Here is a 14,902-nt window from a genome sequence, read left to right as displayed (position 1 = left end):
GTGAGTGAGGGTTTCCTGTGAGTGAGGGGTTCCTGTGAGTGAGGGGTTCCTGTGAGTGAGGGGTTCCTGTGAGTGAGGGGTTCCTGTGAGTGGGGCGTTCCTGTGAGTGAGGGGTTCCTGTGAGTGAGGGTTTCCTGTGAGTGAGGGGTTCCTGTTAGTGGGGGGTTCCTGTGAGTGGGGGGTTCCTGTGAGTGGAGGGTTCCTGTGAGTGAGGGGTTCCTGTGAGTGGAGGGTTCCTGTGAGTGGGGGGTTCCTGTGAGTGGGGGGTTCCTGTGAGTGAGGGGTTCCTGTGAGTGGGGGGTTCCTGTGAGTGGGGGGTTCCTGTGAGTGGGGGGTTCCTGTGAGTGTGGCGTTCCTGTGAGTGGGGCGTTCCTGTGAGTGGGGGGTTCCTGTGAGTGAGGGGTTCCTGTGAGTGGGGGGTTCCTGTGAGTGAGGGGTTCCTGTGAGTGGGGGGTTCCTGTGAGGGGTTCCTGTGAGTGAGGGGTTCCTGTGAGTGAGGGGTTCCTGTGAGTGAGGGGTTCCTGTGAGTGGGGGGTTCCTGTGAGTGAGGGGTTCCTGTGAGTGAGGGGTTCCTGTGAGTGAGTTGTTCCTGTGAGTGGGGGGTTCCTGTGAGTGAGGGGTTCCTGTGAGTGGGGGGTTCCTGTGAGTGAGGGGTTCCTGTGAGTGAGGGGTTCCTGTGAGTGAGGGTTTCCTGTGAGTGAGGGGTTCCTGTGAGTGGGGCGTTCCTGTGAGTGGGGGGTTCCTGTGAGTGTGCCCCAAGACAGGCAGTGTGCCCCGAGACAGGAGGTGTGCCCCGAGACAGGCGGTGTGCCCCAAGACAGGCGGTGTGCCCCAAGACAGGCGGTGTGTCCGGAGACAGGCAGTGTGCCCCAAGACAGGCGGTGTGCCCCAAGACAGGCAGTGTGCCCCAAGACAGGCGGTGTGCCCCAAGACAGGCGGTGTGCCCCAAGACAGGTGGTGTGCCCCGAGATAGGCGGTGTGCCCCAAGACAGGCGGTGTGCCCCGAGATAGGCGGTGTGCCCGGAGACAGGCGGTGTGCCCGGGAAGATGCAGTGTGCACAGAGACAGGCGGTGTTCCCGGGGACAGGCGGTGTTCCCGGGGACAGGCGGTGTGCCCGGGGACAGGCGGTGTGCTCGGAGACAGGCGGTGTGCCCCGAGACAGGCGGTGTGCCCCAAGACAGGCGGTGTGCCCCGGGAGATGCTGTGTGCCCGGGAAGATGCTGTGTGCACAGAGACAGGCGGTGTGCCCCAAGACAGGCGGTGTGCCCCAAGACAGGCTGTGTGCCCAGAGACAGGCGGTGTGTCCAGGGACAGGCTGTGTGCCCGGGAAAATGCGGTGTGCACAGAGACAGGCGGTGTTCCCGGGGATAGGCAGTGTGCCCCAAGACAGGCGGTGTGCCCGGGGACAGGCGGTGTGCCCGGGAAGATGCAGTGTGCACAGAGACAGGCGGTGTTCCCGGGGACAGGCAGTGTGCCCCAAGACAGGCGGTGTGCCCGGGGACAGGCGGTGTGCCCGAGGAGATGTTAGGCTGGCTGGCAAGGCCTGGCTGGCAGCCTGGAAGGACTGGCCTCTCAGAGGCACCGGGCCTGGCACAGACGCTGGTGCAGAGCCCAGCGTGGGCCCAGCCCAGCAGGAGGCGCCGCGGAGCACACCGGCTCCTGGGAAGCTGCGCGGGGACAGCGCCGGCCGGTCTGCTTTAACGGGCCGGAGCAGTTCCCTGTGTCCTCGTGGGGTGCCAGTCATGGCCCCTGGCCCTCTGCAGTGATCACTCTCTCCCCAGAAATCTCCACAGCTACTAGCAACTAGCGAGTTACAGATGATTGTTCTGAGCTGTTTTTACAAATTTCACCCAACACACATCAACTCTAACTCGAATTCAGAATTACTCTTCATCCTCACCTATGGCCAGGTGTATTTACACTGTGCGGCATTAACGGCTTTTCTAGCCACTGGGAGGAACCAGGCCGAGATGTTTGTAAAAACAAAACGTGGGCGTGGGTGGCGGGCGGCAATGTCCAGGCCACTTTTTTCCTTGGGTAAGCGTTCCCCAGCGCAAAGCTGGCCACCCGGTGCCTGCCAACATGCCCCATGGACCAGGTCTCCAGGGGTGGCCAGTGCCAGGGCCCAGCTCCCTCCCTGGTGCCCGTCCTGGAGAGAAGCAGAGGCCACTGTGCCCCTTCAGTGCCCAGGCCTCGCTGCTGACCCCGCCGGGGAGCGGTGCCGGGCCAGTGCTGGGCCAGATCCTGGTGTCTTAGCTGAGAGTGGGAAGCAGGGCTACGCCAGAGAGGCAGTGGCTCTAAGGAAACAGACAGGAGCGGACGCCACGCTGGGAAATGCTGTTCGGGGTCCAGGGAACACCGGCTCCTAGCACAGCAGTCCTGGCCACACCCTGGGCCACGTGTCTCCATTCTTTCTGACCCTCCGTAGCTTTGTACTCATCCTGTGGTCAAGTTGCCCCTTTCACATTGGGGTCATTCCTGCTGGCTGTGCCCAGCGTCCAGAGGATGGCAGACTATTTACAGCGCAGGTGATGTGGGCGGGGGAGGCTGGGATATACCTAAATGTGGCACATGGCTTAGCTGCTACCTTGAGTGACGAAAGAAAAACGAGACGCTTGAATTTTAACCCACCATTGGCTAGCTTGTGCCAGAAAGAACACGCATTGAAGATCCAAGAGGCCAAACTGGTCATTGGCTAACTTTGGGGACTCGCGTGGGAGGAGTCACCTGGCCTGGGACGCACACCTGCGAGCGGACTGAGCTGCTTTCTCGGCACCAGGTCGGACAAGCCCTTTAAAAGGCTCTGGACAGCACAGCTCCTGGTCCATATGGTTGATGTAAGTATAACTACGTAGTGAAATCGTCTGGTATATGTCTACATGCCAATAGTGTATACCTGTATGTGGGATTTGCTAATATAACCATTTCAATAAAAACCTATTGAAAAAGCTGCTCTGTGGTAATACTGTTGGTGGTAACCCGTGTCAATGAGGAGACTTACAGAAACCCCAACCCAAACTGGCTTAGCGAAAGGGGCTGCAGCCAGTGGCTCACAGGAGCTCCCTGCAGGGGGCTGTGTCTCAGCGGTGTGGCCGGCCGGTCCTCGGACACGGATACGGCACGTTGCTGCCTTTGCTGGCTCCAGATGAACTTCCTGCTCAGGCGCAGGTAGGTGGTGGCCCTGTGAGCAGGAGAGCTGATCTAGTTCCCCAGGAGGTAGCCCAGGCCAGAACGGCAAGTCCTTCTCCCTGACTGCTTGCTGGGAGGCACGTGGTCATCACCAAACTGGCCACCGTGGTCACAGACGTGGAATGTGCTCGCGGTCAGGGCAGCCTGGGTTCCACCTCGGCCGCTGCTTCGGCTTCACCTGAGACGGATTCAGAGTCCTGAGGGTGTTCCCACGGCATCCACTTCTTTCTCTGCAGCCTCCTGGTTCTGCTGCGACTCCACGCAGACAGCAGAGAGGGGCCAGGCAGCCTGCACGGGAGTGCCGCCTCTGCCACGCCCAAGGTGAGCTTGGCAGGATTCCATCTGTCTGGCCTTGGCTTTATCATCTCTCAGATAAGGGTCATAAAATACTCAAATACACAGATAACTCTTACAACGAAACAATAAAAAGGCAACCTGATTTTTTTTTTTTCAGAAAAAAATGTTGCTTTATTATGACATAGGAAAAACTACAATTCATGAAGGAAGGGGAGAGTCAAACAGTGCCTCAAACAACAAGGTACAATCATTGGAATATTTTCCCTATAATTTTAGTTTTTGGTTATCACAATTACTTCAATTATTAAAACGCACACACACAGCCCCACTCTGGCAATTTTACAGTCAAAGCACACACATCACGCTCTCCACAGAAGCCCGGTATGTAGGCCGGTGACATCCTAGCACCTGCCGGGGGAGGGGCTGCGTGGGCCAGAGGGAGGCCTGGCCACTCGGTCCTCAGGCTGCCTCCGGGCCAGGCCTGACCCCGTTATCCCAGCGTCCAAACCGCTCGGAACTCCGCATGTCTGAAGGGGGAAGTCTACCGCTTCACTGAGAAGCGCGGAGTGGCAGCCAACATTTCAGAAATCCCGGTTATTTTAAATGTACTGATGGGAGTGCAGGGGTCAGACCCATTGGGTAAGGATAGGAACACCTACATAGAAGTGGTTGTTAGAAAACAACCATTTTCCTGAATTGAATAGCTGGAATAGGAACTTTAAGAAAAGGAAATTTCGCCCTAACCAGTTTGGCTCAGTGGAGTGTCGGCCTTCGGACTCAAAGGTCCCAAGGGCATGTACCCTGGTTGCGAGCACATGCCCATTAGGGAGTGTGCAGGAGGCAGCTGATCGATGCTTCTATCTCATCGATGTTTCTAACTCTCTATCCCTCTCCCTTCCTCTTTGTAAAAAATCAATTATATATATATATATATATATATATATATATATGAAATTTCATGTAATATTTAGTTCCTAACAAGATCAATTCAAATAAGCACATCTATCACGGACCTCCTGCTGGGTGTCAACCTATGAGCCAGGAGGTCATGGTTCAATGGTCAGGGCACAGGCAGGAAGAGGGCAGACCCAGGCAGCACCCCTCGCAGGAGCCCTTCCAGGGGCAGGGACGAGGTACCTGCCAAAGGGGAGGAAGAGAACTAATTTGGATGCACAAGTTTCAAATGATGTCCACAACAGATGCACCCGGCCCCACTGTCCCTCCCTGTCCTTGTGTCCTCGGCCGCTGAGCCTCTAAGCCCCAGCAGGCAGGGAGGGTGGAGGGAGCACCGGCTGGGAAGGAGGCTGGCCAGATCTCAGATAATCTTCCAGAAACCCCAAGGCCAACATGTCCCCTTGGTCCCCGCTCTGCATTTATAACCTCCAGTCAAGCGAGGAGGACACAGCAGCAGATGCAGGAAGACTTCCTGGCTCACAACTCCACACGCCAACGTCAGTTTGCTGTGTTCATTATTAAAAGACAGCACCTCTCCCCAAAGCAGTCTTCACAGCAGTCTCTCTCTCTCTCTCTCTCTCTCTCTCTCTCTCTCTTTCTCTCTCTCTCTCTCTCTCTCTCTCACACACACACACACACACACACACACACACCTCGAACACATGACACTATTTCTAAAAATCTGCACCCATCCATACTTCTCTGAAAACACTTGCTATTTTATTTTAAAGCATGCTTTAACTGAGGAGGGCAACCCAATTTAAAATGGACAAGCCCTGGCCAGTTTGACTAAAGATTAGAGCATCAGCCCATGGACTAAAGGACATGGGTTCAATTCCTGATCTGGGCACATGTCTCAGCTGTAGGTTCCATCCCCAGCCCAGCTGGAGCATATGTGGGAGGCAACCAATCAATGTGTGTCTCTCTCCCTCCCCTCTCCCTTTCATTCTCTAAAAATAAATGGGAAAACACCCTTGGGTGAGGATTCAAACATCATAATAAAATAAAATAAAATAGGCAAAGGATGTGAATAGACATTTCTCCAAAGAAGAAACACAAATGACCATCAAGTACATGAAAAGATCTCCAGCCTGCCCAGTGTGGCTCGGTGGCTGAGGGTCAGCCCATGAGCCAGGAGATCACAGTTCAATTCTGGGTTTTGGGTTTGATCCCCAGTTTGGGGCATGCAGGAGGCAGGCAATCAATGATTCTCTCCCATCATTGATATTTCTATCTCTCTCTCTCCCTCTCCTTTCCTCTCTCTGAAATCAATAATAACAATATTAAAAAAAAAAAAAAGATGCAAAAGATAAATAAAATAAAAAAAACAAAGATGCTCCATATTACGTCATTAGAGAACTGCAAACCCAAACCACATGAGGTGCCACTTCCCACCCACTAGGATGGCTATAAAAACAAAGACAGGCAATAACAGATGCTGAGGAGAAACAGAGAACTGCACCCCTCCCACAGCACGGGGCCAATTGAAATGGTGCGGCTGCCTTGAATGACAGCTGGGTGGTTCCTCAGAAAGATAAACATGGCCCTGCTATATGATAGAACAATTCCACTCCTAGGGACCTGCCCAAGAGAACTGAAAACATGTCTCCAGGAAAACTGGTACACAGCTGTTTACAGCATGTTCATTCACAGTAGCCAAAAAGGGGAAACAACAAAATGTCCAACTGATGAACAGAGCAACAAAATGTGGCCTGTGATTCAGCCATAAAGCAGAATGAAGCATTGGCATACTAGAGCGTGAACCTTGCATAGTAACTAAAAGAATTGTGACACAAAGGCCACATGTTATGTGTTTTCATTTACATGAAATGTCCAGAGTGAGCAGATCTATAGGGACAGAGATGGGTTAGTGTTGCCAGGAGTGGAGGGAGGTGGGGAACAGGGAGTGACTGTTAATAGTTAAGAGGTTTCTCTTTTGAAGTAATGAAAATGTTCTGGATTAGATAATGGTGATGGTTGTACAACTTTGTGAATATTCTAATAATCACTGGATTGTGCAATGTAAAAGGGTGAGTTTTAATGGGATATGAATTATCTATACTAATAATCTATACTAATAAAAGGGTAATATGCTAATTAGACCAGATACCATGGACGTCTTCCAGACATCCTTCTGGACAAAGCCACAATGGTGGGGGCCGAGGCAGAGGCAGTTAGGGGCAATCAGGCAGGCAGCCAGAGGGGTTAGGGGTCAGCAGGCAGGAAGGCAGAGAGATTAGGGGCAATCAGGCAGGGCAGGCAAAGCAGAGGTGGTTAGGGGCGATCAGGCAGGCAGGTAGAGTGGTTAGGGGCGATCAGACAAGCAGGTGAGCAGTTAGGAACCAGTGATCCCAGACTGCGAGAGGGTACAGGCTGGGCTGAGGGACCCCCGCCCCTCCGTGCATGCTCTAGTATCTTATAAAGAAGAGTTCTCAAAAGATGGTCTCCAGGTCAACGGCATCAACATCATTAGGACTTGTTAGAAACACAAATACTCACTCCAGGTGGGGCCCAGCAATCATGTTTTAACAAGTACTGCAGGTGATTCTCATGCAGCCCAAGTTTGAGACCCTCTGGAGCAGTGTTTCCCAAACTTCTCTCATGATGAGAATCACCTGGTGGAGTTGTTAAAACACAGATTCCTGAATCCCAACTAAGAAGTGCTAAACTAGAATTTTTGGGAACATATAGGTAAAATTGCATACCTAACTTAGTGCTCTGTATATAAAATCTGTCTTAGAGCACTAGCTAAGTATACAATTTTACCTATATGTTCCCAAAAATTCTAGTTTAGCACTTCTTAGTTGGGATTCAGGAATCTGTGTTTTAACAACTCCACCAGGTGATTCTCATCATGAGAGAAGTTTGGGAAACACTGCTCTGGAGTGAAGAAACCAAATAATCCTCACCTGATGTTAGCAAGTACCTGCCAATTCTTGAGATCACAAGGACGCCTTATCAGATTAAGCTTCCAAGGTTTAAAGAAATCCAGCCTCTACATCTTGAATGTAGATTCAGTCAGGCAGCATCTCAGAAGACTTGATCGCTCTGGCTGTTCACCATGAAACCACCTGTTTATATCAACATCTACCATATTATTGAATGCCAGTGACAGAACTCCAATTCGGAAGTAAATGAAGCTTCCCAGGGTGATTCTGCCCTCCTCCCGGACCCTGGCAGACCAGGCCAGCAGGGTGATCCTGCATCCCAGTTGGCCCAGGGTGTTCTGCATACTCGCCTATTGTCCCAGACGGAGTTACCAGCTTCACTCCAGAGTCAGTGTTGGGACTGTGAGGGGTGGACTCCTACAGGCCAGCACTGGAGACCCGCATCCCAGCGCCGCCGGTGCTCCCGCCCGAGCCGTGCGAAACCTCCGCTGGCCCGGGCCACCAGCCTTAGGGCCCTGCCAGCCTCAGGGCTTCCTGAAACCCTGTCCTCGGCTCCTAGAGGTCCTCTGTCTCAGGCTGTGTCCAAATTCAGAGAATTATTACAATGGCCTAACGCTCACTGGCCGCACTGCCCAGTTAGCCAAAGCTCTTTCATCACATTTCCCCCCCAAACCCTGGACAGGTTTCCTGCCCTCTGCACAACCAGTTCCTCTCTGAACAACCAGCTCCTCTAGGTCTGTGTGCTCGGCCACCCCAGGCAGACCGCGTGACCGCGGAGCTGGACCGTTCCTCCCGATGAGGCTGCAGCGCTGGGGCCGCAGGGGGAGGCGTGCACCGCGGGGCGGGCAGGCATGGAGGCGGGGCCTTTGGGAGGGGCGGGGCTTTAGTGGGCGGGCCTTGGAGGGGCGGGGCCCGGGCGGGCAGTGCTTAGTGGGCGGGGCCTGCGTGGACCGGGCAGCCTAGGAGAGCCGGGGCCGGCGTCCTGCGGTCAGGCCGCCCGCCAGGGGGCGCCGCTCGCCCCGCCCTCTCGCTCGGCCCCGGAGCGGCGACGCGGCGGCGCTTCCGCCTGCGGGCCGGGCCGGTGCGAGTGGCCCCAAGATGTGGCTGGGCCCCGAGGAAGTGCTGGTGGCCAACGCGCTGTGGGTGACAGAACGGGCCAACCCCTTCTTCGTGCTGCAGCGGCGCCGGGGCCACGGCCGGGGCGGCGGCCTCACGGGTGAGAGGCGGGCGGCAGCTGGCGGAGGGCGCGCCGGGCGGCGGGGCGAGCGACCTGCGGACAGGCCCGGCCTCGGCGCGTCGTCGCGGACGCGCACGTCAGCGCGCGCGGCGGGTCGGGGCGCGAGGCCGGCCTGGCGGACGGGAGGGGCCGGGTGCGGGGTGCGGCTGCCGCTGTGCGGAGCCGGCGGGCGGGCTGGCGGGGCGGAGGGGGCAGACGCCGCGGTGGGAGGCCGGTGGGGAGACGGGTCCCGGGGAGGCTGGCGGCGGCCTCTGCCCGCACTCCTGCCGGCAGCTCCCGGTGCTCAGCCGAAGTGGGCGCAGCAAGATCTCCCCGCCGCCCCCTCCGCCTCACTTTCCCCAAGGGCCTCTGCGGGGCCCAGAGACACAGCACCCCTTTCCTTCTGCCTCCTCCATGCCCAGCTCGCCAGAGAATTGCCCCGGTGGCGAGACCAGAGGGTCCGCGAGCTGCGGGCTGGCCTCTACCCTCATCCCTCCAGCTTCCCCTGCCCACCTTTCCTGATTTCTTGGCGCCATCCGAGCTGCAGACCAAGCCTTTGCCAGATGACCAGTATACCCTGTTGTGGTGGCTACCAGAGGGCGTCTGTGCCGATGTGGCATCTGCACGCACCGGGATGAGCTGGACCGGCAGGCCCTCCTAGAGGATGGCCTGTAAGGGCCACCTCTGCGGGTGTCCAGCCCCTGTGCCCGGGGCCTGTGCGCAGGTGCCCTGCTGTTGCCATGCGGGGCTGTGGGCCACAGTTGCCAGATCTTCCTATTGATCCTGAGCACCTTCTCTAACATCGGCCTGCCAGGCGCTGGGAGTCCTCTGCTGCCAGCCTCACCTGGGCGCACCGCCTCATGTGGAAGAGGCTGTACCATTCCCAGAAATCTGTGTTCCCTTCGTGGCCTGGGCTCTCGGAAGCATGGGAGCAGTGCTGGGCCTGCCTCCTGCCAGGATGCTCCTTCTGGAGAGGCTGACAGTGGTCACCCTTGGGAGCTCCTGCAAGCCCCTGCTGGAAATCGGTGTGCCGATGCCCAGACCTTTCGTTGCAGTGAACAGTGTGTCAGATCACCAGTGCGCTTCGAACCTTGTTCTGTGCTGTATGTATCGTATCAGTAGGTGATCTCAGCAATTGGCTGGGTCCCTCTGGGCACCCTGGCTAGCTCACCAGAACACCATGTACTGGTCATTTGGCAAAGGCTTGGTCTGCAGCTCCAGTGGCACCTTCCTGCCCAGAGAAAGCCCTTTCTACCTCGTTTACCCCTTTGTGTCCCCCAAGACAGAGCTTCCCAGGTCCCCCCAGGATTTTTAAATTTTTTATTGATTTCAGAGAAGAAGGAAGAGAGGGAAACCTGTATGATGAGAGAGAATCAAGAATCATCTGCCTCCTGAATGCCCCCTACTGGAGGGGATTGAACCTGTATCCTGGGCATGTGCCCCAACCAGGAATCGAACCCTGGACCCTTTAGTTCACAGGCCAGTGCTCTATCCACTGAGCAAAACTGGCTAGGGCAGAAAACCTGCTTCTTGAACTCCGCACTCTAGCTAGGTTTTGTGAGTCCTGCCATGGCCTTCCCTGAGCCATCACAGACATGTGACCTCCTGATTGCATCTTGGCAGGAAAGGAGCAATTAGTGATGTGGTTTTAGTCCAGCTGTCTTATAAACAGCTGCCAACCTGTATTCCTCAGCGAAGAGTCGATGGTCCATCCATTATAAAGCTTTCAGGTCTTGCCAACAGTATAAGGACGAAAGTAACATTTCTAAGACCGGAAGAGAAATCCCAACAGAAATCATGAAAAAAAGTTTATAGCTTGAATATGCTGTTTTAACTGCAATTTAGAAAAGCATTTTAGAGGGATCCAAGATGGCTGTGCCCAGGTAAACACCTAGCCGCAGCCGCACACAACAATTTCAATAAAATACAACTAAAATATAAAATGGACATTACCCAGAACTACAGGAAAGTCAACTGACTGGAAATTCTACAACGAGAAGCAAGGAGAAAACCAGAAGGAAGCTCGGAGGAGCTGTAAAAGCCTAAGGTACGGAGACGCGCGCGCGGAGAGGACAGAGCCGGAGAGGAGGGAGGCCGAGTGCCTGGCTGGCGTTCCCTAGCGGGAAGGAGATAAAACTCCGACTGTGTTGGGCCCCAGTTCTGACTGCTCTGAACCCCAGTTCTAGGCCAGACCCTGGGGACCCAGGCTCATCCATAGGGAGCTGGGCTGTAAGGCGGAACCCCGGGGAAGCGGTGAAAGGAGGTCCCGGAGACGTGCACATTGCCCACAGAGAAGGGTCGGTCGGCTGTGCCACGGGATTGCCCCGGTGGCAAGGAGACAGAGGCTCCAGTCTGCTCTGAACGCCACCTCCAACTCCACTTCCAACTGAACTGAACCCCAATACCGGGCTCATTGGGGGAGAGCATAGACAGTTTGGCAGCAGGCGAAAATCGAGGGCACCTTTCTCTCAGGCGCTTTGCAGCGAGGCGTTTTGCAGCGAGTACTGAAGGACCCTGAGAAGCAGGAGCCGCATAGGGCGGGGCTGACGGAAGCCAAAGCTGTAGGCTCCACCCTGAAATCCTGTCCCACCTGTAACTGCGAAATGCGACAACGAAATAGATCACAAACGAAAGAAATGGAGGACAAAAAGCGACTGGATATAGAGTTCAAATCTACGCTTATAAGGTTTTTCAAGAATTTCCTAGAAAAGATGGATAAGACCTATGAGGATATGAAAAGAGATCAACTAGAATTAATAAGGAGTCAACAAGAAATGATAAGGGATCAACAAGAAATAAAGAATACATTGTCTGAAATAAAAAATATTATACAGAGTCCTAAAAACAGAATGGAAGATCGCAAGAATCAAGTCAAAGATTTGGAACATAAAGAACCAGAAGACACTCCTCCACAGAAGCTAGAAGGCAAGAGAATCCAGAAAATTGAAGATAATGTAAGAAACCTCTGGGACAACTTCAAGCGAACCAACATCAGAATTATGGGGGTCCCAGAAGATGAGAGAGAGCAAGATATCGAAAACATACTGAAAGAAATAGTGACAGAAAACTTCCCCCACCTGGTGAAAGAATTAGACTTACAAGTCCAGGAAGCACACAGAACTCCAAACAAAAGGAATCCAAAGAGGACCACACCAAGACAAATCATAATTAAAATTCCAAGAGCAAAAGACAAAGAGAGAATATTAAAAGCAGCAAGAGCAAAGCAGGTAGTTACCTATAAAGGAGCACCTATACGATTGTCAGCTGATTTCTCAACAGAAACCATGCGGGCCAGACAGGAATGGCAAGAAATATTCAAGGTGCTGAATAGTAAGAACCTACAGCCAAAGATAATCTATCCAGCAAAGCTATCACTCAGAATCGAAGGTCAGATAAAGAGCTTCACTAATAAAAAAAAAAGCTAAAGGAGTTCATCACCACCAAACCAGAATTATATGAATTGCTGAAGGGGGTTCTTTCAGAAGAGAAAGTAAATAAAGATAAAAAGTATGAACAACAAATACGTAACTATCAACAAGTGAATCTAAAAACCAAGAAAATTTTTTTAAAATCTGATGAACAATATTAACTGTTGAATATAATAGAATCAGAGGTAGGGAAGGGGAGTGAACTGACGATTCTTGGGGAAAAGGGGAGAGGGGCATGTGGGAAGAGACTGAACATAAACTGTGCATCTATGGATGAGGACAATGGGGAGTGGGGAAAGGGCAGAGGGTGGGGTGGGAACCTGGTGGAGGAGAGCAATGGTGGGGGGGGGGGAAGGAACATTTGTAATAATATGAACAATAAAAACTTATTAAAAAAAAAAGAAGAAAAGAAAAGCATTTTAGGACATATCAATAAAACAAGTGAGAAATTATAGACTCCTGACTTGGATGTCTGTGAAGAGTACCTTCTTTGGTAATTGCTAATTTTATTTATTAAAGATTGGAAGGGAAAATATGGTTAAAATGGAAAATGAAGTGAAAGTGTTAAATTTGAATAATAAAATTAATAGGAATTATTCTGACATCAACAGGAAAATGGTAACAAAATACTTTGAGATCATATCAAAAGCAGGACTTCATTCAAAGGGAAAAATAAATTTTAATAGGAACAATGAACAGATTTTTAGATAGAATGATAATACAGTTAATGAAGAAGACTGAATCAAGTTAGACCTTTCCTCTGGTTTGTTGGGAAAATAGTGACATTAACAAAGGGTATATGTGATGAGAAGGAAAACTTGAAATGCCCTAAAATGCTTCCTGTGTGAGAAGAAAAAAAATCCAGACCCTGTTTTCCCAAATTGGATACTTCTAAAAATTTGCATGTCCTTTTCAATCATGACTTTCAAGGCTGGAAAGAACTTCCTTAAACTTTCCACAGTAACAATGCTCCGTGGCAGAGGAGTCTGTTATCCTCCTGTTGTAGATATGGGGAATGATGTTACAAAGTCATTGCCTTATGAAAAACGCCATCAGAGTACACCAAAAATGCCGGGGGTGGGTGGGAGTGTATCTCAAGTGATGTCTGGCAGTGAATAAAACACATTGCATAATTTTTCTAGATTTTGGGGTATTATTTTTGTTTTTCATTTGCAACTGTTGTACTTTGTCATTCTAAAGAAATATTTGTTTACAGCTGAGACCAGTTTGGCTCAGTGGATAGAGAGTCGGCCTGTGGACTGAAAGATCCCGGGTTTGATTCCGGTCAAGGGCATGTACCTGGGTTGTGGGCACATCCCCAGTAGGGGGTGTGCAAGAGGCAGCTGATCGATGATCCTCTCTCATCGATGTTTCTAACTCTCTATCCCTCTCTCTTTCTCCCTGTAAAAAAATCAATAAAATATATTTAAATATATATATACAATATATATATATTTGTTTACAAACCTGGCTGTGTGATTTTCTTGAAGAGGGCATCCCAGATTGATTAAGCTTAGGGCTTCATGAAACCTGCATGTGGCTGCTCCTGACCTGAGCCTCAGCCCGGGGCTCAAAGCCGTGTGGTTTATCTGACAGGGCATCATGAGTCTGTATAAAATAAATAACATGAATATGGGGGAGAGGCTGATGGTGCCCGTGCCTGCAGGGGCGTCTGCATCAGAGGATAAGCAGCAGCTTCCAGGAAGAAGTGGGAGGGGGTTTTTGGTAGGAGTCAGGCATAAGGAAAAGGGAGGCATTTGATGGAAGAGGCCATGTGTGTAGGGTGCTTCTTCCTCTGGGCCCAGTCCGGGCCCGGCTCAGCTCTCAGCGCCACCCTCCCTCACCTTTCACTTCTCTCCCTGCTCCCAGGTCTTCTTGTGGGCACCCTGGACGTGGTATTGGACTCCAGCGCCCGCGTGGCCCCCTATCGAATCTTGCACCAGACCCAGGACTCACAGGTCTACTGGACAGTGGCGTGCGGTAGGAGAGCGGGAACGGGGGTGCTGGGCAGGGCCTGCCCTAGAGGGGCCAGACGGGAGGGGACACAGCCGGGTTCCTGGGCTGGGGGTTGATCCTGGGACCCAGCACTGCCCCTCACTCAGACGGCACAGCCGAGGCCAGTGTCCTGCTTAGGAAGGTAGCTTTGCTGGTCACAGGCCTGGCACAGTGCTGAGTCACCTGTGGCACTGTTGGGAATTCGCACATGCAGAGCAGCGAAAAATGTGAGTCCCCAACACAGATTCCCAGCTGAGGTGGAACAAGGGGTGCTTCTGCGTTCTGTGTCAGCTCTCACACCGCAAGCAGGTGTCTTTTTCATGATTTAAATACCTTGTTTTTCCCTTTTTTTTTTTCTTGGCGATTTGCTGTTGACAATGGCCCCAAGCGTAGTGCTGAAGTGCTGTGTGCTGTCCCGCAGGCTGAGACGCTGTGGGGCGCCCTGCGGAGCCGGTGTGCATGTTAGACAGGCTGAGTCGCAGTGTGCTGGCCGGAGTGCAATGTTAGGGAACTAACGTGCAAATTTTTGAACAAAAAAAAACCAAAAACATAAAACCAAGTTATGTATTGATCAGTTGATGAAAATGTGACCAGAGGCTCCAAAGAACCTTGCTCTGTAGCTCCCTGGGAGCAGCTGGTGACTCCGTTCCCTAGGGGTCTGTGTGGGGCTGGCCTGCTCTGAGGAACAGAACTGGCTGCACTTGTCCCCTCCACAGCGATTTTCAACCAGCGTGCCGAACGGACTTTCAAAACGTGAAATCCTGCTATTTAGTCACGGCACTGGCTCTTTTTCCTTAGATTGTCGAATAACGTAAAATAACCACAGCCAACACAATAGCCATCCAGTGTGAATGAATCTCAAAATTATATCTAGTTTTTTGTCAGATCAGCAAAAACCATAACACTTTTTGGTGTGTCACAGAAGGTGTATGGG

At 52.4% G+C, this 14,902-nt stretch overlaps 1 protein-coding gene and 1 long non-coding RNA gene across 3 annotated transcripts in view; both read left to right on the top strand.

Moving 5' to 3' along the window:
- The first annotated feature begins 578 nt into the window (after positions 1-578).
- LOC311623281 lies at positions 579-2,951 on the top strand. Its single transcript, XR_014795139.1, has 2 exons — positions 579-1,318; positions 1,377-2,951. It is a non-coding gene; the product is annotated as an uncharacterized lncRNA (long non-coding RNA).
- A 5,344-nt stretch (positions 2,952-8,295) lies between these two features.
- Positions 8,296-14,902, top strand: part of TBC1D9B (TBC1 domain family member 9B) — a 59,515-nt gene continuing 52,908 nt past the window's right edge. Inside the window, exons 1-2 of one of the 2 annotated variants that reach the window (XM_084885207.1) lie at positions 8,296-8,545; positions 13,843-13,953. In XM_084885207.1, coding sequence (XP_084741333.1) covers positions 8,428-8,545; positions 13,843-13,953 — 229 coding nt within the window. In that variant the 5' untranslated portion in view covers positions 8,296-8,427. The remainder of the gene's footprint in view (positions 8,546-13,842; positions 13,954-14,902) is intronic. The other variant, XM_084885208.1, reaches the window with a different exon arrangement.

This window comes from Pipistrellus hanaki, assembly GCF_964339955.1.
Source record: "Pipistrellus hanaki genome assembly, chromosome: 5".
Classification (NCBI taxonomy): domain Eukaryota; kingdom Metazoa; phylum Chordata; class Mammalia; order Chiroptera; family Vespertilionidae; genus Pipistrellus; species Pipistrellus hanaki.
Note: the sequence above shows the minus strand (reverse complement) of the source record. Positions and strands in the feature narration are given on the sequence as shown.